General features: G+C 38.2%; 2 protein-coding genes across 2 annotated transcripts in view; both read left to right on the top strand.

The window, feature by feature from the left end:
* LOC130300905 (uncharacterized) overlaps positions 1-26,067 on the top strand; it is a 448,736-nt gene that overhangs the window by 195,814 nt on the left and 226,855 nt on the right. The window lies entirely within an intron of this gene.
* The window catches only part of LOC130298524 (gastrula zinc finger protein XlCGF66.1-like), a 40,153-nt gene that overhangs the window by 11,787 nt on the left and 2,299 nt on the right, over positions 1-26,067 (top strand). Inside the window, exons 2-4 of the mRNA XM_056551347.1 lie at positions 19,657-19,735; positions 19,977-20,156; positions 23,241-23,367. Of these exons, the coding sequence (XP_056407322.1) occupies positions 19,657-19,735; positions 19,977-20,156; positions 23,241-23,367 (386 nt within the window). The remainder of the gene's footprint in view (positions 1-19,656; positions 19,736-19,976; positions 20,157-23,240; positions 23,368-26,067) is intronic.

The raw sequence follows: 26,067 nt of genomic DNA, 5'->3' as shown, positions 1-26,067 counted from the left end.
AGGATGTGTATGTGACATATGATGTGGCCCCTGTATAATATATATATATAAGTGAGGATGTGTATGTGACATATGATGTGGTCCCTGTATGATATATATAATAAGTGAGGATGTGTATGTGACATATGATGTGGCCCCTGTATGATATATATAATAAGTGAGGATGTGTATGTGACATATGATGTGGCCCCTGTATGATATATATAATAAGTGAGGATGTGTATGTGACATATGATGTGACCCCTGTATGATATATATATATATATATATAAGTGAGGATGTGTATGTGACATATGATGTGGCCCCTGTATGATATATATAATAAGTGAAGATGTGTATGTGACATATGATGTGGCCCCTGTATGATATATATAATAAGTGAGGATGTGTATGTGACATATGATGTGGCCCCTGTATGATATATATATATATGTATATATATATATATATATATAATAAGTGAGGATGTGTATGTGACATATGATGTGGCCCCTGTATGATATATATAATAAGTGAGGATGTGTATGTGACATATGATGTGGCCCCTGTATGATATATATATAATAAGTGAGGATGTGTATGTGACATATGATGTGGCCCCTGTATGATATATAATAAGTGAGGATGTGTATGTGACATATGATGTGACCCCTGTATGATATATATAATAAGTGAGGATGTGTATGTGACATATGATGTGGTTCCTGTATGATATATATAATAAGTGAGGATGTGTATGTGACATATTATGTGGCCCCTGTATGATATATATAATAAGTGAGGATGTGTATGTGATATATGATGTGGCCCCTGTATGATATATATAATAGGTGAGGATGTGTATGTGACATATGATGTGACCCCTGTATGATATATGTAATAAGTGAGGATGTGTATGTGACATATGATGTGGCCCCTGTATGATATATATAAGTGAGGATGTGTATGTGACATATAATGTGGCCCCTGTATGATATATATATAATAAGTGAAGATGTGTATGTGACATATGATGTGACCCCTGTATGATATATGTAATAAGTGAGGATGTGTATGTGACATATGATGTGGTCCCTGTATGATATATATAATAAGTGAGGATGTGTATGTGACATATGATGTGACCCCTGTATGATATATATAATAAGTGAGGATGTGTATGTTACATATGATGTGACCCCTGTATGATATATATAATAAGTGAGGATGTGTATGTGACATATGATGTGACCCCTGTATGATATATATAATAAGTGAGGATGTGTATGTGACATATGATGTGGCCCCTGTATGATATATAATAAGTGAGGATGTGTATGTGACATATGATGTGACCCCTGTATGATATATATAATAAGTGAGGATGTGTATGTGACATATGATGTGGCCCCTGTATGATATATATAATAAGTGAGGATGTGTGTGTGACATATGATGTGACCCCTGTATGATATATATAATAAGTGAGGATGTGTATGTGACATATGATGTGACCCCTGTATGATATATATAATAAGTGAGGATGTGTATGTGACATATGATGTGGTCCCTGTATAATATATATAATAAGTGAGAATGTGTATGTGACATATGATGTGGTCCCTGTATAATATATATAATAAGTGAGGATGTGTATGTGACATATGATGTGGCCCCTGTATGATATATATAATAAGTGAGGATGTGTATGTGATATATGATGTGGCCCCTGTATGATATATAATAAATGAGGATGTGTATGTGACATATGATGTGACCCCTGTATGATATATATAATAAGTGAGGATGTGTATGTGACATATGATGTGACCCCTGTATGATATATATAATAAGTGAGGATGTGTATGTGACATATGATGTGGCCCCTGTATGATATATATAATAAGTGAGGATGTGTGTGTGTGACATATGATGTGACCCCTGTATGATATATATAATAAGTGAGGATGTGTATGTGACATATGATGTGACCCCTGTATGATATATATAATAAGTGAGGATGTGTATGTGACATATGATGTGGTCCCTGTATAATATATATAATAAGTGAGAATGTGTATGTGACATATGATGTGACCCCTGTATTATATATATATAATAAGTGAGGATGTGTATGTGACATATGATGTGGTCCCTGTATTATATATATAATAAGTGAGGATGTGTATGTGACATATGATGTGGCCCCTGTATTATATATATAATAAGTGAGGATGTGTATGTGACATATGATGTGACCCCTGTATGATATATATAATAAGTGAGGATGTGTATGTGATATATGATGTGGCCCCTGTATGATATATATATAAGTGAGGATGTGTATGTGACATATGATGTGACCCCTGTATGATATATATAATAAGTGAGGATGTGTATGTGACATATGATGTGTCCCCTGTATGATATATATAATAAGTGAGGATGTGTATGTGACATATGATGTGGCCCCTGTATGATATATAATAAGTGAGGATGTGTATGTGACATATGATGTGACCCCTGTATGATATATATAATAAGTGAGGATGTGTATGTGATATATGATGTGACCCCTGTATGATATATATAATAAGTGAGGATGTGTATGTGACATATGATGTGGTCCCTGTATAATATATATAATAAGTGAGGATGTGTATGTGACATATGATGTGGCCCCTGTATGATATATATAATAAGTGAGAATGTGTATGTGACATATGATGTGGCCCCTGTATGATATATATATAATAAGTGAGGATGTGTATGTGACATATGATGTGGCCCCTGTATGATATATATAATAAGTGAGAATGTGTATGTGACATATGATGTGGCCCCTGTATGATATATATATAATAAGTGAGGATGTGTATGTGACATATGATGTGACCCCTGTATGATATATATAATAAGTGAGGATGTGTATGTGATATATGATGTGACCCCTGTATGATGTATATAATAAGTGAGGATGTGTATGTGACATATGATGTGACCCCTGTATTATATATATATATAAGTGAGGATGTGTATGTGACATATGATGTGGCCCCTGTATGATATATAATAAGTGAGGATGTGTATGTGACATATGATGTGGCCCCTGTATGATATATATAATAAGTGAGGATGTGTATGTGACATATGATGTGGCCCCTGTATGATATATATAATAAGTGAGGATGTGTATGTGACATATGATGTGGCCCCTGTATGATATATATAATAAGTGAGGATGTGTATGTGACATATGATGTGACCCCTGTATGATATATATAATAAGTGAGGATGTGTATGTGACATATGATGTGGCCCCTGTATGATATATATAATAAGTGAGGATGTGTATGTGACATATGATGTGGCCCCTGTATGATATATATAATAAGTGAGGATCTGTATGTGACATATCATGTGGCCCCTGTATGATATATATATAAGTGAGGATGTGTATGTGATATATGATGTGACCCCTGTATGATATATATATATAATAAGTGAGGATGTGTATGTGACATATGATGTGACCCCTGTATAATATATATATAATAAGTGAGGATGTGTATGTGACATATGATGTGACCCCTGTATGATATATATATAATAAGTGAGGATGTGTATGTGATATATGATGTGACCCCTGTATGATATATATATATAATAAGTGAGGATGTGTATGTGACATATGATGTGACCCCTGTATGATATATATAATAAGTGAGGATGTGTATGTGACATATGATGTGGCCCCTGTATGATATATATGTAATAAGTGAGGATGTGTATGTGACATATGATGTGGTTCCTGTATGATATATATATAATAAGTGAGGATGTGTATGTGATATATGATGTGACCCCTGTATGATATATATAATAAGTGAGGATGTGTATGTGACATATGATGTGGCCCCTGTATGATATATATGTAATAAGTGAGGATGTGTATGTGACATATGATGTGGTCCCTGTATGATATATATAATAAGTGAGGATGTGTATGTGACATATGATGTGACCCTGGTATGATATATAATAAGTGAGGATGTGTATGTGACATATGATGTGGCCCCTGTATGATATATATAATAAGTGAGGATGTGTATGTGACATATGATGTGACCCCTGTATAATATATAAGTGAGGATATGTATGTGACATATGATGTGGCCCCTGTATGATATATATAATAAGTGAGGATGTGTATGTGATATATGATGTGGCCCCTGTATAATATATATATAAGTGAGGATGTGTATGTGATATATGATGTGGCCCCTGTATGATATATATAATAAGTGAGGATGTGTATGTGACATATGATGTGACCCCTGTATGATATATAATAAGTGAGGATGTGTATGTGACATATGATGTGACCCTGGTATGATATATAATAAGTGAGGATGTGTATGTGACATATGATGTGGCCCCTGTATGATATATATAAGTGAGGATGTGTATGTGACATATGATGTGGCCCCTGTATAATATATAAGTGAGGATGTGTATGTGACATATGATGTGGTCCCTGTATGATATATAATAAGTGAGGATGTGTATGTGACATATGATGTGGCCCCTGTATGATATATATAATAAGTGAGGATGTGTATGTGACATATGATGTGGTCCCTGTATGATATATATAATAAGTGAGGATGTGTATGTGACATATGATGTGGCCCCTGTATAATATATATAATAAGTGAGGATGTGTATGTGACATATGATGTGACCCCTGTATGATATATATAATAAGTGAGGATGTGTATGTGATATATGATGTGACCCCTGTATGATATATATAATAAGTGAGGATGTGTATGTGACATATGATGTGGTCCCTGTATGATATATATAATAAGTGAGGATGTGTATGTGACATATGATGTGGCCCCTGTATGATATATATAATAAGTGAGGATGTGTATGTGATATATGATGTGACCCCTGTATGATATATATAATAAGTGAGGATGTGTATGTGACATATGATGTGGCCCCTGTATGATATATATATAATAAGTGAGGATGTGTATGTGACATATGATGTGGCCCCTGTATGATATATATATATAATAAGTGAGGATGTGTATGTGATATATGATGTGACCCCTGTATGATATATATAATAAGTGAGGATGTGTATGTGATATATGATGTGGCCCCTGTATGATATATATAATAATTGAGGATGTGTATGTGACATATGATGTGACCCCTGTATGATATATATAATAAGTGAGGATGTGTATGTGACATATGATGTGGTCCCTGTATGATATATATAATAAGTGAGGATGTGTATGTGACATATGATGTGACCCCTGTATGATATATATAATAAGTGAGGATGTGTATGTGACATATGATGTGGCCCCTGTATGATATATAATAAGTGAGAATGTGTATGTGACATATGATGTGGTCCCTGTATGATATATATAATACGTGAGGATTTGTATGTGATATATGATGTGGCCCCTGTATGATATATATAATAAGTGAGGATGTGTATGTGACATATGATGTGGCCCCTGTATGATATATAAGTGAGGATGTGTATGTTACATATGATGTGGCCCCTGTATGATATATATATAATAAGTGAGGATGTGTATGTGATATATGATGTGGCCCCTGTATGATATATATATAATAAGTGAGGATGTGTATGTGACATATGATGTGACCCCTGTATGATATATATAATAAGTGAGGATGTGTATGTGACATATGATGTGGCCCCTGTATGATATATATATAAGTGAGGATGTGTATGTGACATATGATGTGGTCCCTGTATGATATATATAATAAGTGAGGATGTGTATGTGACATATGATGTGGCCCCTGTATGATATATATAATAAGTGAGGATGTGTATGTGACATATGATGTGGCCCCTGTATGATATATATAATAAGTGAGGATGTGTATGTGACATATGATGTGGTCCCTGTATGATATATATAATAAGTGAGGATGTGTATGTCATATATGATGTGGCCCCTGTATGATATATATAATAAGTGAGGATGTGTATGTCATATATGATGTGGCCCCTGTATGATATATATAATAAGTGAGGATGTGTATGTGACATATGATGTGACCCCTGTATGATATATAATAAGTGAGGATGTATATGTGATATATGATGTGACCCCTGTATGATATATATAATAAGTGAGGATGTGTATGTGACATATGATGTGACCCCTGTATGATATATATAATAAGTGAGGATGTGTATGTGACATATGATGTGGCCCCTGTATGATATATATAAGTGAGGATGTGTATGTGACATATGATGTGGCCCCTGTATGATATATATATATAAGTGAGGATGTGTATGTGACATATGATGTGGTCCCTGTATGATATATATAATAAGTGAGGATGTGTATGTGACATATGATGTGGCCCCTGTATGATATATATAATAAGTGAGGATGTGTATGTGACATATGATGTGGTCCCTGTATGATATATATATAATAAGTGAGGATGTGTATGTGACATATGATGTGGCCCCTGTATGATATATATATAAGTGAGGATGTGTATGTGACATATGATGTGGCCCCTGTATGATATATATAATAAGTGAGGATGTGTATGTGACATATGATGTGGCCCCTGTATGATATATATAATAAGTGAGGATGTGTATGTGACATATGATGTGGCCCCTGTGTGATATATATAATAAGTGAGGATGTGTATGTGACATATGATGTGACCCCTGTATAATATATATAATAAGTGAGGATGTGTATGTGACATATGATGTGGCCCCTGTATGATATATATAATAAGTGAGGATGTGTATGTGACATATGATGTGGCCCCTGTATGATATATATAATAAGTGAGGATGTGTATGTGACATATGATGTGGCCTCTGTATAATATATAAGTGAGGATGTGTATGTGATATATGATGTGACCCCTGTATGATATATATAATAAGTGAGGATGTGTATGTGATATATGATGCGGCCCCTGTATGATATATAATAAGTGAGGATGTGTATGTGACATATGATGTGACCCCTGTATGATATATATAATAAGTGAGGATGTGTATGTGATATATGATGTGGCCCCTGTATGATATATATAATAATTGAGGATGTGTATGTGATATATGATGTGGCCCCTGTATGATATATATAATAAGTGAGGATGTGTATGTGACATATGATGTGGTCCCTGTATGATATATATAATAAGTGAGGATGTGTATGTGACATATGATGTGGCCCCTGTATGATATATAATAAGTGAGGATGTGTATGTGACATATGATGTGACCCCTGTATGATATATATAATAAGTGAGGATGTGTATGTGACATATGATGTGACCCCTGTATGATATATATAATAAGTGAGGATGTGTATGTGACATATGATGTGACCCCTGTATGATATATATAATAAGTGAGGATGTGTATGTGACATATGATGTGGTCCCTGTATGATATATATAATAAGTGAGGATGTGTATGTGACATATGATGTGGCCCCTGTATGATATATATAATAAGTGAGGATGTGTATGTGACATATGATGTGGCCCCTGTGTGATATATATAATAAGTGAGGATGTGTATGTGACATATGATGTGACCCCTGTATAATATATATAATAAGTGAGGATGTGTATGTGACATATGATGTGGCCCCTGTATGATATATATAATAAGTGAGGATGTGTATGTGACATATGATGTGGCCCCTGTATGATATATATAATAAGTGAGGATGTGTATGTGACATATGATGTGGCCCCTGTATGATATATAAGTGAGGATGTGTATGTGACATATGATGTGGTCCCTGTATGATATATATAATAAGTGAGGATGTGTATGTGATATATGATGTGACCCCTGTATGATATATATAAGGGAGGATGTGTATGTGACATATGATGTGGTCCCTGTATGATATATATAATAAGTGAGGATGTGTATGTGATATATGATGTGGCCCCTGTATGATATATATAATAAGTGAGGATGTGTATGTGACATATTATGTGACCCCTGTTTGATATATATAATAAGTGAGGATGTGTATGTGACATATGATGTGGCCCCTGTATGATATATATAATAAGTGAGGATGTGTATGTGACATATGATGTGGCCCCTGTATGATATATATATAAGTGAGGATGTGTATGTGACATATTATGTGACCCCTGTATGATATATATATATAAGTGAGGATGTGTATGTGACATATGATGTGGCCCCTGTATGATATATAAGTGAGGATGTGTATGTGACATATGATGTGGCCCCTGTATGATATATATATAATAAGTGAGGATGTGTATGTGATATATGATGTGGCCCCTGTATGATATATATATAATAAGTGAGGATGTGTATGTGACATATGATGTGACCCCTGTATGATATATATAATAAGTGAGGATGTGTATGTGATATATGATGTGACCCCTGTATGATATATATATATAAGTGAGGATGTGTATGTGACATATTATGTGACCCCTGTATGATATATATAATAAGTGAGGATGTGTATGTGACATATGATGTGGCCCCTGTATGATATATAAGTGAGGATGTGTATGTGACATATGATGTGGCCCCTGTATGATATATATATAATAAGTGAGGATGTGTATGTGATATATGATGTGGCCCCTGTATGATATATATATAATAAGTGAGGATGTGTATGTGACATATGATGTGACCCCTGTATGATATATATAATAAGTGAGGATGTGTATGTGATATATGATGTGACCCCTGTATGATATATATATATAAGTGAGGATGTGTATGTGACATATGATGTGGTCCCTGTATGATATATATAATAAGTGAGGATGTGTATGTGACATATGATGTGGCCCCTGTATGATATATATAATAAGTGAGGATGTGTATGTGACATATGATGTGATCCCTGTATGATATATATAATAAGTGAGGATGTGTATGTGACATATGATGTGGCCCCTGTATGATATATATAATAAGTGAGGATGTGTATGTGACATATGATGTGGTCCCTGTATGATATATATAATAAGTGAGGATGTGTATGTGACATATGATGTGGCCCCTGTATGATATATATAATAAGTGAGGATGTGTATGTCATATATGATGTGGCCCCTGTATGATATATATAATAAGTGAGGATGTGTATGTGACATATGATGTGGTCCCTGTATGATATATATAATAAGTGAGGATGTGTATGTGACATATGATGTGGCCCCTGTATGATATATATAATAAGTGAGGATGTGTATGTCATATATGATGTGGCCCCTGTATGATATATATAATAAGTGAGGATGTGTATGTGACATATGATGTGACCCCTGTATGATATATATAATAAGTGAGGATGTGTATGTGACATATGATGTGGCCCCTGTATGATATATATATAAGTGAGGATGTGTATGTGACATATGATGTGACCCCTGTATGATATATAATAAGTGAGGATGTGTGTGTGATATATGATGTGGTCCCTGTATGATATATATAATAAGTGAGGATGTGTATGTGACATATGATGTGGTCCCTGTATGATATATATAATAAGTGAGGATGTGTATGTGATATATGATGTGGCCCCTGTATGATATATATATAAGTGAGGATGTGTATGTGACATATGATGTGGTCCCTGTATGATATATATAATAAGTGAGGATGTGTATGTGACATATGATGTGGTCCCTGTATGATATATATAATAAGTGAGGATGTGTATGTGATATATGATGTGGCCCCTGTATGATATATATATAAGTGAGGATGTGTATGTGACATATGATGTGGCCCCTGTATGATATATATATAAGTGAGGATGTGTATGTGACATATGATGTGGCCCCTGTATGATATATATATATAAGTGAGGATGTGTATGTGACATATGATGTGGTCCCTGTATGATATATATAATAAGTGAGGATGTGTATGTGACATATGATGTGGCCCCTGTATGATATATATAATAAGTGAGGATGTGTATGTGACATATGATGTGGCCCCTGTATGATATATATAATAAGTGAGGATGTGTATGTGACATATGATGTGGCCCCTGTATGATATATATAATAAGTGAAGATGTGTATGTGACATATGATGTGGCCCCTGTATGATATATATAATAAGTGAGGATGTGTATGTGACATATGATGTGGCCCCTGTATGATATATATATATATATATGTATATATATATATATATATATATATATATATATATATATATATATAATAAGTGAGGATGTGTATGTGACATATGATGTGGCCCCTGTATGATATATATATAATAAGTGAGGATGTGTATGTGACATATGATGTGGCCCCTGTATGATATATAATAAGTGAGGATGTGTATGTGACATATGATGTGACCCCTGTATGATATATATAATAAGTGAGGATGTGTATGTGACATATGATGTGGTTCCTGTATGATATATATAATAAGTGAGGATGTGTATGTGACATATTATGTGGCCCCTGTATGATATATATATAATAAGTGAGGATGTGTATGTGACATATGATGTGACCCCTGTATAATATATATAATAAGTGAGGATGTGTATGTGATATATGATGTGACCCCTGTATGATATATTTAATAAGTGAGGATGTGTATGTGACATATGATGTGTCCCCTGTATGATATATATAATAAGTGAGGATGTGTATGTGACATATGATGTGGCCCCTGTATGATATATATAATAAGTGAGGATGTGTATGTGATATATGATGTGACCACTGTATGATATATAATAAGTGAGGATGTGTATGTGACATATGATGTGGTCCCTGTATGATATATAATAAGTGAGGATGTGTATGTGACATATGATGTGGCCCCTGTATGATATATATAATAAGTGAGGATGTGTATGTGACATATGATGTGGCCCCTGTATGATATATATAATAAGTGAGGATGTGTATGTGACATATGATGTGGCCCCTGTATGATATATATATAATAAGTGAGGATGTGTATGTGACATATGATGTGACCCCTGTATGATATATATAATAAGTGAGGATGTGTATGTGACATATGATGTGGCCCCTGTATGATATATATATAAGTGAGGATGTGTATGTGACATATGATGTGGCCCCTGTATGATATATATATAAGTGAGGATGTGTATGTGACATATGATGTGGCCCCTGTATGATATATATAATAAGTGAGGATGTGTATGTGACATATGATGTGGCCCCTGTATGATATATATAATAAGTGAGGATGTGTATGTGACATATGATGTGGCCCCTGTATAATATATATATATAAGTGAGGATGTGTATGTGACATATGATGTGGTCCCTGTATGATATATATAATAAGTGAGGATGTGTATGTGACATATGATGTGGCCCCTGTATGATATATATAATAAGTGAGGATGTGTATGTGACATATGATGTGGCCCCTGTATGATATATATAATAAGTGAGGATGTGTATGTGACATATGATGTGACCCCTGTATGATATATATATATATATATATAAGTGAGGATGTGTATGTGACATATGATGTGGCCCCTGTATGATATATATAATAAGTGAAGATGTGTATGTGACATATGATGTGGCCCCTGTATGATATATATAATAAGTGAGGATGTGTATGTGACATATGATGTGGCCCCTGTATGATATATATATATGTATATATATATATATATATATATAATAAGTGAGGATGTGTATGTGACATATGATGTGGCCCCTGTATGATATATATAATAAGTGAGGATGTGTATGTGACATATGATGTGGCCCCTGTATGATATATATATAATAAGTGAGGATGTGTATGTGACATATGATGTGGCCCCTGTATGATATATAATAAGTGAGGATGTGTATGTGACATATGATGTGACCCCTGTATGATATATATAATAAGTGAGGATGTGTATGTGACATATGATGTGGTTCCTGTATGATATATATAATAAGTGAGGATGTGTATGTGACATATTATGTGGCCCCTGTATGATATATATAATAAGTGAGGATGTGTATGTGACATATGATGTGACCCCTGTATGATATATATAATAAGTGAGGATGTGTATGTGACATATGATGTGGTCCCTGTATGATATATATAATAAGTGAGGATGTGTATGTGACATATGATGTGACCCCTGTATAATATATATAATAAGTGAGGATGTGTATGTGATATATGATGTGACCCCTGTATGATATATTTAATAAGTGAGGATGTGTATGTGACATATGATGTGTCCCCTGTATGATATATATAATAAGTGAGGATGTGTATGTGACATATGATGTGGCCCCTGTATGATATATATAATAAGTGAGGATGTGTATGTGATATATGATGTGACCACTGTATGATATATAATAAGTGAGGATGTGTATGTGACATATGATGTGGTCCCTGTATGATATATAATAAGTGAGGATGTGTATGTGACATATGATGTGGCCCCTGTATGATATATATAATAAGTGAGGATGTGTATGTGACATATGATGTGGCCCCTGTATGATATATATAATAAGTGAGGATGTGTATGTGACATATGATGTGGCCCCTGTATGATATATATATAATAAGTGAGGATGTGTATGTGACATATGATGTGGCCCCTGTATGATATATATAATAAGTGAGGATGTGTATGTGACATATGATGTGGCCCCTGTATGATATATATAATAAGTGAGGATGTGTATGTGATATATGATGTGGCCCCTGTATGATATATATATATAAGTGAGGATGTGTATGTGACATATGATGTGGCCCCTGTATGATATATATAATAAGTGAGGATGTGTATGTGATATATGATGTGGCCCCTGTATGATATATATAATAAGTGAGGATGTGTATGTGATATATGATGTGGCCCCTGTATGATATATATAATAAGTGAGGATGTGTATGTGATATATGATGTGGCCCCTGTATGATATATATAATAAGTGAGGATGTGTATGTGATATATGATGTGGCCCCTGTATGATATATATAATAAGTGAGGATGTGTATGTGATATATGATGTGACCCCTGTATGATATATATAATAAGTGAGGATGTGTATGTGACATATGATGTGACCCCTGTATGATATATATATTAAGTGAGGATGTGTATGTGACATATGATGTGGCCCCTGTATGATATATATATATATAAGTGAGGATGTGTATGTGACATATGATGTGACCCCTGTATGATATATATATATATAATAAGTGAGGATGTGTATGTGACATATGATGTGGCCCCTGTATAATATATAAGTGAGGATGTGTATGTGACATATGATGTGACCCCTGTATAATATATATAATAAGTGAGGATGTGTATGTGATATATGATGTGACCCCTGTATGATATATTTAATAAGTGAGGATGTGTATGTGACATATGATGTGGCCCCTGTATAATATATAAGTGAGGATGTGTATGTGACATATGATGTGACCCCTGTATAATATATATAATAAGTGAGGATGTGTATGTGATATATGATGTGACCCCTGTATGATATATTTAATAAGTGAGGATGTGTATGTGACATATGATGTGGCCCCTGTATAAAATATAAGTGAGGATGTGTATGTGACATATGATGTGGCCCCTGTATGATATATATATAATAAGTGAGGATGTGTATGTGATATATGATGTGGCCCCTGTATGATATATATAATAAGTGAGGATGTGTATGTTACATATGATGTGGCCCCTGTATAATATATATAATAAGTGAGGATGTGTATGTGACATATGATGTGACCCCTGTATGATATATATATATAATAAGTGAGGATGTGTATGTGATATATGATGTGGCCCCTGTATGATATATATAATAAGTGAGGATGTGTATGTGATATATGATGTGGCCCCTGTATGATATATATAATAAGTGAGGATGTGTATGTGACATATGATGTGGCCCCTGTATGATATATATAATAAGTGAGGATGTGTATGTGATATATGATGTGGCCCCTGTATGATATATAAAATAAGTGAGGATGTGTATGTGATATATGATGTGACCCCTGTATGATATATATAATAAGTGAGGATGTGTATGTGACATATGATGTGTCCCCTGTATGATATATATAATAAGTGAGGATGTGTATGTGATATATGATGTGGCCCCTGTATGATATATATAATAAGTGAGGATGTGTATGTGACATATGATGTGGCCCCTGTATGATATATATAATAAGTGAGGATGTGTATGTGATATATGATGTGACCCCTGTATGATATATAATAAGTGAGGATGTGTATGTGACATATGATGTGGTCCCTGTATGATTTATATAATAAGTGAGGATGTGTATGTGACATATGATGTGGTCCCTGTATGATATATATATAATAAGTGAGGATGTGTATGTGACATATGATGCGGCCCCTGTATGATATATAATAAGTGAGGATGTGTATGTGATATATGATGTGACCCCTGTATGATATATATAATAAGTGAGGATGTGTATGTGATATATGATGTGGCCCCTGTATGATATATATAATAAGTGAGGATGTGTATGTGACATATGATGTGGCCCCTGTATGATATATATATAATAAGTGAGGATGTGTATGTGACATATGATGTGACCCCTGTATGATATATATAATAAGTGAGGATGTGTATGTGATATATGATGTGGCCCCTGTATGATATATATAATAAGTGAGGATGTGTATGTGATATATGATGTGGCCCCTGTATGATATATATAATAAGTGAGGATGTGTATGTGATATATGATGTGACCCCTGTATGATATATATAATAAGTGAGGATGTGTATGTGACATATGATGTGGCCCCTGTATGATATATAATAAGTGAGGATGTGTATGTGATATATGATGTGGCCCCTGTATGATATATATATAATAAGTGAGGAAGTGTATGTGACATATGATGTGGCCCCTGTATGATATATAATAAATGAGGATGTGTATGTGACATATGATGTGGCCCCTGTATGATATATATATAATAAGTGAGGATGTGTATGTGATATATGATGTGGCCCCTGTATGATATATATAATAAGTGAGGATGTGTATGTGACATATGATGTGGCCTCTGTATGATATATATAATAAGTGAGGATGTGTATGTGACATATGATGTGACCCCTGTATGATATATATAATAAGTGAGAATGTGTATGTGACATATGATGTGGCCCCTGTATGATATATAATAAGTGAGGATGTGTATGTGACATATGATGTGGTCCCAGTATGATATATATAATAAGTGAGGATGTGTATGTGATATATGATGTGACCCCTGTATTATATATATAATAAGTGAGGATGTGTATGTGACATATGATGTGGCCCCTGTATGATATATAATAAGTGAGGATGTGTATGTGACATATGATGTGGCCCCTGTATGATATATATAATAAGTGAGGATGTGTATGTGACATATGATGTGGCCCCTGTGTGATATATATAATAAGTGAGGATGTGTATGTGACATATGATGTGACCCCTGTATAATATATATAATAAGTGAGGATGTGTATGTGACATATGATGTGACCCCTGTATAATATATATAATAAGTGAGGATGTGTATGTGACATATGATGTGACCCCTGTATGATATATATAATAAGTGAGGATGTGTATGTGATATATGATGTGACCCCTGTATGATATATATAATAAGTGAGAATGTGTATGTGACATATGATGTGGCCCCTGTATGATATATATTTAATAAGTGAGGATGTGTATGTGACATATGATGTGATCCCTGTATAATATATATAATAAGTGAGGATGTGTATGTGACATATGATGTGGTCCCTGTATAATATATATAATAAGTGAGGATGTGTATGTGACATATGATGTGGTCCCTGTATGATATATATAATAAGTGAGGATGTGTATGTGATATATGATGTGGCCCCTGTATGATATATATAATAAGTGAGGATGTGTATGTGACATATGATGTGGCCCCTGTATGATATATATTTAATAAGTGAGGATGTGTATGTGACATATGATGTGACCCCTGTATAATATATATATATAATAAGTGAGGATGTGTATGTGACATATGATGTGGCCCCTGTATGATATATATAATAAGTGAGGATGTGTATGTGACATTTGATGTGACCCCTGTATGATATATATATAATAAGTGAGGATGTGTATGTGACATATGATGTGGTCCCTGTATAATATATATAATAAGTGAGGATGTGTATGTGACATATGATGTGGTCCCTGTATAATATATATAATAAGTGAGGATGTGTATGTGACATATGATGTGGTCCCTGTATAATATATATAATAAGTGAGGATGTGTATGTGACATATGATGTGACCCCTGTATGATATATATAATAAGTGAGGATGTGTATGTGACATATGATGTGGTCCCTGTATGATATATATAATAAGTGAGAATGTGTATGTGACATATGATGTGGCCCCTGTATGATATATATAATAAGTGAGGATGTGTATGTGACATTTGATGTGACCCCTGTATGATATATATAATAAGTGAGGATGTGTATGTGACATATGATGTGGTCCCTGTATGATATATATATAATAAGTGAGGATGTGTATGTGACATATGATGTGGTCCCTGTATGATATATATATATAATAAGTGAGGATGTGTATGTGACATATTATGTGGCCCCTGTATGATATATATAATAAGTGAGGATGTGTATGTGACATATGATGTGACCCCTGTATAATATATAAGTGAGGATGTGTATGTGACATATGATGTGACCCCTGTATGATATATATATAATAAGTGAGGATGTGTATGTGACATATGATGTGGCCCCTGTATGATATATATAATAAGTGAGGATGTGTATGTGACATATGATGTGACCCCTGTATGATATATATGATAAGTGAGGATGTGTATGTGACATATGATGTGGCCCCTGTATAATATATATAATAAGTGAGGATGTGTATGTGATATATGATGTGGCCCCTGTATGATATATATATAATAAGTGAGGATGTGTATGTGACATATGATGTGACCCCTGTATAATATATATATAATAAGTGAGGATGTGTATGTGACATATGATGTGGCCCCTGTATAATATATATAAAAAGTGAGGATGTGTATGTGACATATGATGTGACCCCTGTATGATATATATAATAAGTGAGGATGTGTATGTGACATATGATGTGGCCCCTGTATGATATATATATAATAAGTAAGGATGTGTATGTGACATATGATGTGACCCCTGTATAATATATATATATAATAAGTGAGGATGTGTATGTGACATATGATGTGACCCCTGTATGATATATATAATAAGTGAGGATGTGTATGTGACATATGATGTGACCCCTGTATGATATATATAATAAGTGAGGATGTGTATGTGACATATGATGTGGCCCCTGTATGATATATATATATATAAGTGAGGATGTGTATGTGACATATGATGTGACCCCTGTATGATGTATATATAATAAGTGAGGATGTGTATGTGATATATGATGTGACCCCTGTATGATATATATAATAAGTGAGGATGTGTATGTGACATATGATGTGACCCCTGTATGATATATATATAATAAGTGAGCATGTGTATGTGACATATGATGTGGCCCCTGTATGATATATAATAAGTGAGGATGTGTATGTGACATATGATGTGACCCCTGTATAATATATATAATAAGTGAGGATGTGTATGTGACATATGATGTGGTCCCTGTATGATATATATAATAAGTGAGGATGTGTATGTGACATATGATGTGACCCCTGTATAATATATATAATAAGTGAGGATGTGTATGTGACATATGATGTGGCCCCTGTATTATATATAATAAGTGAGGATGTGTATGTGATATATGATGTGGCCCCTGTATGATATATATAATAAGTGAGGATGTGTATGTGATATATGATGTGGCCCCTGTATGATATATAATAAGTGAGGATGTGTATGTGACATATGATGTGACCCCTGTGTGATATATATAATAAGTGAGGATGTGTATGTGACATATGATGTGACCCCTGTATAATATATATAATAAGTGAGGATGTGTATGTGATATATGATGTGGCCCTTGTATGATATATATAATAAGTGAGGATGTGTATGTGACATATGATGTGGCCCCTGTATGAGATATATATAAGTGAGGATGCGTATGTGACATATGATGTGGCCCCTGTATGATATATATAATAAGTGAGGATGTGTATGTGATATATGATGTGACCCCTGTATGATATATATAATAAGTGAGGATGTGTATGTGATATATGATGTGACCCCTGTATGATATATATATATATATATATATATATAATAAGTGAGGATGTGTATGTGACATATGATGTGACCCCTGTATGATATATATATAATAAGTGAGGATGTGTATGTGATATATGATGTGACCCCTGTATGATATATATAATAAGTGAGGATGTGTATGTGATATATGATGTGACCCCTGTATGATATATATATATAATAAGTGAGGATGTGTATGTGACATATGATGTGACCCCTGTATGATATATATAATAAGTGAGGATGTGTATGTGACATATGATGTGGCCCCTGTATGATATATATATATATGAGGATGTGTATGTGACATATGATGTGACCCCTGTATGATATATAATAAGTGAGGATGTGTATGTGACATATGATGTGGTCCCTGTATGATATATAATAAGTGAGGATGTGTATGTGACATATGATGTGGCCCCTGTATGATATATATAATAAGTGAGGATGTGTATGTGACATATGATGTGGTCCCTGTATGATATATATAATAAGTGAGGATGTGTATGTGACATATGATGTGGCCCCTGTATGATATATATAATAAGTGAGGATGTGTATGTGATATATGATGTGGCCCCTGTATGATATATATATAATAAGTGAGGATGTGTATGTGACATATGATGTGGCCCCTGTATGATATATATAATAAGTGAGGATGTGTATGTGACATATGATGTGGTCCCTGTATGATATATATAATAAGTGAGGATGTGTATGTGACATATGATGTGACCCCTGTATGATATATATATATAATAAGTGAGGATGTGTATGTGATATATGATGTGGCCCCTGTATGATATATATAATAAGTGAGGATGTGTATGTGACATATGATGTGGCCCCTGTATGATATATATAATAAGTGAGGATGTGTATGTGATATATGATGTGGCCCCTGTATGATATATATATAATAAGTGAGGATGTGTATGTGACATATGATGTGGCCCCTGTATGATATATATAATAAGTGAGGATGTGTATGTGACATATGATGTGGCCCCTGTATGATATATATAATAAGTGAGGATGTGTATGTGATATATGATGTGGCCCCTGTATGATATATATATAATAAGTGAGGATGTTTATGTGACATATGATGTGGCCCCTGTATAATTTAGGGCCCCATTAGGACTATCCCCCTCCAGGTGACCCCGTTGTCTCCTCTTCTCCTGAATGACCCCCAAGGATGGACAAGGACAGGAATGAGATGACTAAGAGAATATTCCACCTCACCTTGGAGATCCTCCACCTGCTGACCGGAGAGGTGAGGTGACCCATCTACATTTCTATCATCTTTATTGTATTATGGAACAAGTCAGAGATACAGAAGGGAAAATCCAGAATAGGAATAATCCAGGGTCCTGTATAAGATCTTCAAGACCCCAGAACTGCCCCCAGTATTCCAGATGTGGTCACTAGAGCTCTATACAGGGGGCGCCATCTCCTCTTTGTAGTGAGGGAGGAATACTGGGGTCAGTCCCCTCATTGTCTCTCTCCATACACAGGATTACACCATAGTGAAGAAGACATCGGGGGAGTGTGTGGCCCCCAGCAGCCATCTCCAGGAGTCAGGAGGACGGAGCAGGGCCCGGGGCCCCATCATGGAGCCTCCACCTCACTCACCGATACATGAGAAGAAGATCCTAGAACTTATCCACAGAATCACTGAACTGCTGACTAGAGAGGTGACCCTGCTGGGACATTATACAGTAATGGAGGGGTCTGGTGATGACTGGAGAGGTGACACTGCTGGGAATGCTGGGACATTATACAGTAATGGAGGGGTCTGGTGATGACTGGAGAGGTGACACTGCTGGGACATTATACAGTAATGGAGGGGTCTGGTGATGACTGGAGAGGTGACACTGCTGGGACATTATACAGTAATGGAGGGGTCTGGTGATGACTGGAGAGGTGATACTGCTGGGACATTATACAGTAATGGAGGGTCTGGTGATGACTGGAGAGGTGACACTGCTGGGAATGCTGGGACATTATACAGTAATGGAGGGGTCTGGTGATGACTGGAGAGGTGACACTGCTGGGACATTATACAGTAATGGAGGGGTCTGGTGATGACTGGAGAGGTGACACTGCTGGGACATTATACAGTAATGGAGGGGTCTGGTGATGACTGGAGAGGTGACACTGCTGGGACATTATACAGTAATGGAGGGGTCTGGTGATGACTGGAGAGGTGACACTGCTGGGACATTATACAGTAATGGAGGGGTCTGGTGATGACTGGAGAGGTGACACTGCTGGGAATGCTGGGACATTATACAGTAATGGAGGGGTCTGGTGATGACTGGAGAGGTGACACTGCTGGGACATTATACAGTAATGGAGGGGTCTGGTGATGACTGGAGAGGTGACACTGCTGGGACATTATACAGTAATGGAGGGGTCTGGTGATGACTGGAGAGGTGACACTGCTGGGACATTATACAGTAATGGAGGGGTCTGGTGATGACTGGAGAGGTGACTCTGCTGGGACATTATACAGTAATGGAGGGGTCTGGTGATGACTGGAGAGGTGACACTGCTGGGACATTATACAGTAATGGAGGGGTCTGGTGATGACTGGAGAGGTGACACTGCTGGGACATTATACAGTAATGGAAGGGTCTGGTGATGACTGGAGAGGTGACACTGCTGGGACATTATACAGTAATGGAGGGGTCTGGTGATGACTGGAGAGGTGACACTGCTGGGAATGCTGGGACATTATACAGTAATGGAGGGGTCTGGTGATGACTGGAGAGGGGACACTGCTGGGACATTATACAGTAATGGAGGGGTCTGGTGATGACTGGAGAGGTGACACTGCTGGGACATTATACAGTAATGGAGGGGTCTGGTGATGACTGGAGAGGTGACACTGCTGGGACATTATACAGTAATGGAGGGGTCTGGTGATGACTGGAGAGGTGACACTGCTGGGACATTATACAGTAATGGAGGGGTCTGGTGATGACTGGAGAGGTGACACTGCTGGGACATTATACAGTGATGGAGGGTCTGGTGATGACTGGAGAGGTGACACTGCTGGGACATTATACAGTAATGGAGGGGTCTGGTGATGACTGGAGAGGTGACACTGCTGGGACATTATACAGTAATGAGGGGGTCTGGTGATGACTGGAGAGGTGACACTGCTGGGACATTATACAGTAATGGAGGGGTCTGGTGATGACTGGAGAGGTGACACTGCTGGGAATGCTGGGACATTATACAGTAATGGAGGGGTCTGGTGATGACTGGAGAGGTGACACTGCTGGGAATGCTTGGACATTATGCAGTAATGGAGGGGTCTGGTGATGACTGGAGAGGTGACACTGCTGGGACATTATACAGTAATGGAGGAGTCTGGTGATGACTGGAGAGGTGACTCTGCTGGGACATTATACAGTAATGGAGGGGTCTGGTGATGACTGGAGAGGTGACACTGCTGGGACATTATACAGTAATGGAGGGGTCTGGTGATGACTGGAGAGGTGACACTGCTGGGACATTATACAGTAATGGAAGGGTCTGGTGATGACTGGAGAGGTGACACTGCTGGGACATTATACAGTAATGGAGGGGTCTGGTGATGACTGGAGAGGTGACACTGCTGGGAATGCTGGGACATTATACAGTAATGGAGGGGTCTGGTGATGACTGGAGAGGTGACACTGCTGGGACATTATACAGTAATGGAGGGGTCTGGTGATGACTGGAGAGGTGACACTGCTGGGACATTATACAGTAATGGAGGGGTCTGGTGATGACTGGAGAGGTGACACTGCTGGGACATTATACAGTAATGGAGGGGTCTGGTGATGACTGGAGAGGTGACACTGCTGGGACATTATACAGTAATGGAGGGGTCTGGTGATGACTGGAGAGGTGACTCTGCTGGGACATTATACAGTAATGGAGGGGTCTGGTGATGACTGGAGAGGTGACACTGCTGGGACATTATACAGTAATGGAGGGGTCTGGTGATGACTGGAGAGGTGACACTGCTGGGACATTATACAGTGATGGAGGGTCTGGTGATGACTGGAGAGGTGACACTGCTGGGACATTATACAGTAATGGAGGGGTCTGGTGATGACTGGAGAGGTGACACTGCTGGGACATTATACAGTAATGGAGGGGTCTGGTGATGACTGGAGAGGTGACACTGCTGGGACATTATACAGTAATGGAGGGGTCTGGTGATGACTGGAGAGGTGACCCTGCTGGGACATTATACAGTAATGGAGGGGTCTGGTGATGACTGGAGAGGTGACACTGCTGGGACATTATACAGTAATGGAGGGGTCTGGTGATGACTGGAGAGGTGACACTGCTGGGAATGCTGGGACATTATACAGTAATGGAGGGGTCTGGTGATGACAGGAGAGGTGACACTGCTGGGACATTATACAGTAATGGAGGGGTCTGGTGATGACTGGAGAGGTGACACTGCTGGGAATGCTGGGACATTATACAGTAATGGAGGGGTCTGGTGATGACTGGAGAGGTGACACTGCTGGGACATTATACAGTAATGGAGGGGTCTGGTGATGACTGGAGAGGTGACACTGCTGGGACATTATACAGTAATGGAGGGGTCTGGTAATGACTGGAGAGGTGACACTGCTGGGAATGCTGGGACATTATACAGTAATGGAGGGGTCTGGTGATGACTGGAGAGGTGACACTGCTGGGAATGCTGGGACATTATACAGTAACACCACTGGAGGGGTCGGGGTGATGACTGTATCATTATGTGTCAGGTTCCTATAAGGTGTCAGGACGTGGCGGTCTATTTCTCCATGGAGGAGTGGGAGTATGTAGAAGGACACAAGGATCAGTACAAGGATCAGGTCATGATGGAGGATCAGCAGCCCCTCACATCACCAGGTAAGAGGAGACAGCCATGTTGTACTCTTAGAGGTCCATTGTGAGCATTTATAAATGATAAGGTCCCGACACTGGTACACTTTCTTATCCACATGCAGTGTATACTTCTGCAGCTATACAACGCTCATACAACGCAGTCCCCAATATATTCCGGCTCTAAGCTCTGCTCTCTTATAACGAGCAATGTTACAACATCCAAAAAGGGAGTGAAAAAGAAACGGAGCGCTAAGCAGTTATCTTTGTGTACCAGACACCTTTATGCCATGTGCGGGCACATCTTGTGGGGGAGCGGACTCACACAGGTATCTACAGGCCTGACGAAGTGCAGTAGCGGTGACTGTCCGTTTCACGCTTCTGCACTTCGTCAGGCCTGCAGATACCTGTGTGAGGCTGGGTTCACACCATGTTTTGTTAACTACGGTTCCCGTATATGGCTGGGAGGAGGGGGCGGGGCTTAATTGCGGCACCCGCACTCAGCCGTATAGGGGAACCGTATTTATTGCATGTCTATGAGCCGACCGGAGTGAACGTTTTCGGCCGTATGCGGTTTCCCGACCGCAGGCAAAAACGTGGTCGACCAAAGGATAGGGGATAAGATGTCTGATCGCGGGGGTCCTGTTGCTGGGGACCCCCACGATCTCGGCTGGCCACCCCAGACATCCGATGCACAGAGCGAACTTCGCTCCGTGCCGGATGACTGGCGATGCGGGGCAGAGGCTCGTGATGTCATGACCACGCTCCTCTAGTGATGTCATGGCCACGCCCCCTCAATGTAATTCTCTGGCAGGGGGCGTGACAGCCGTCACGCCCTTTTACATAGACTTGCATTGAGGGGGCGCGGCCGTGACATCACGAGCCACCGACGCTCTAAACGAACACTGGGTGAAGCAGGGAGATCGCGGGGATCGGCAGCGGTGGGAACCCCGCGATCAGACATCTTATCCCCTATCCTTTAGATAGGGGATAAGATTTCTAGGGGCGAAGTACCCCTTTAGGTTTAGAGCGGCCTTCTTTTAGAGCGTCAGGTGCAGTGCCGGAGGCTCGTGGCATCCCCGCAGCGCCCCCTCAATGCAAGTCCATGAGAGGGGGCGTGACTACCGTCACGCCCCCTCCCATGGACTTGCATTGAAGGGGTGTGGCCGTGACGTCCCGAGCGGGGTGCGACTGTGACGTCACAAGCTTCTGCCCCGCATCGTCAGTCATCCGGCACAGAGCGAAGTTAGCTCTGTGCATCGGATGTCTGTGGTGGCACAGCAGAGATTGCGGGGGTCCCCAGCAGCGGGATCCCCGCGATCAGACATCTTATCACTTGGATGTCTAGGGGCTGGGTACCCCTTTAAATGTTTTAGATCATCAAACAGATTTTAATATTACACAAAGATAACCCAGGTAAACACATAGAGGGGAGATTTATCAGAACCTGTCCAGAGGAGAAGTTGCTGAGTTGCCCATAGCAACCAATCAGAATACCTGAAGAAGAGTTCATGGTGGGTCATGAATTGTTTCCTTTAGGCATCTGAGGAGGAGGAGTCTAGTAACGGTTTCTTTCCTACTGATAAGACCCAGAAATGTATTAGGTTGGTCCATGCCTGCTAATTTGGGGGGGGGGGAAGAGCCATCCACCTCTGAAAGGTTAAAGGGGTACAGCTGTCACGCCCCTCCCATAGGTTTGCATTGAGGGGGGTGGAGCGTGACGTCACACGGGGGCGGAGGCATGACGTCACACGCCGCCGGCCCTGTGGTCGCCGGTAATCAGACCCTGAGCGAACACGCTCTGGGGACTGATTATAAACGGGGTTCGGCGTGCAAGATCACGGGGGTCCCCAACGGCGGGACCCCCGCTATCAGGCATCTTATCCCCTATCCTTTGTATAGGGAATAAGATGTCTACGGGTGGGGTACCTCTTTAAAGGGGTACTCCGGTGGAAAACTTAAAAAAAAAAAAAAAAAAAATCAACTGGTGCCAGAAAAGTTTAAACAAATTTGTAAATTACTTCTATGAAAAAAATCTTAATCCTTCCAGTACCTTTTAGGGGCTGTATACTACAGAGGAAATTCTTTTTCTTTTTGCATTTCTCTTCTGTCACAGCCACAGTGCTCTCTGCTGTTCATTTTAGGAACTGTCCAGTACAGCATATGTTTGCTATGAGGATTTTCTCCTGCTCTGGATAGTTCCTAAAATGGACAGCAGAGAGCACTGTGGTCCTGACAGAAGTGAAGCATTTCCTCTGTAGTATACAGCTGCTAATAAGTACTGGAAGGATTAAGATTTTTTAATTGAAGTAATTTACAAATCTGAATTCGAGTAGAATACAGACATGGTGCACATCTACAATCTTATATAATGATCTGATTGCTTCTCAGCATAATATCAAAAACTAACAGGTTGTTAGTATACATTTTTGATCAAAAAGTACAAGCCCACTCGCCACGTCAAGGCCACCTATTTAGAGTGGGTCCCTAACGTCCCTAGCATAAAATGGCGTAGCACTGGGCGGCGACCACCACTGCCGCGACACAGGTGCCCACGGGGGGGGGGAGCGACCCACTGGCAGAGCGGCCCCAATGCCTCTCAAACCAGTCTATAGGCCGCACCCGCCCTCAGACACAGCGCCACGGCAGCAACGGAGTTTCTAGCACCAGTTGATTTATAAAAAAAAAAAAAAAAAAAAAGTTTTGCACCAGAGTACCCCTTTAACG

Source organism: Hyla sarda, chromosome 1 (assembly GCF_029499605.1).
Source record: "Hyla sarda isolate aHylSar1 chromosome 1, aHylSar1.hap1, whole genome shotgun sequence".
In the NCBI taxonomy this organism is placed as follows: Eukaryota; Metazoa; Chordata; class Amphibia; order Anura; family Hylidae; genus Hyla; species Hyla sarda.
The sequence above is the reverse complement of the archived record's forward strand: the minus strand, read 5'-3'. Positions and strand labels throughout refer to the sequence as shown.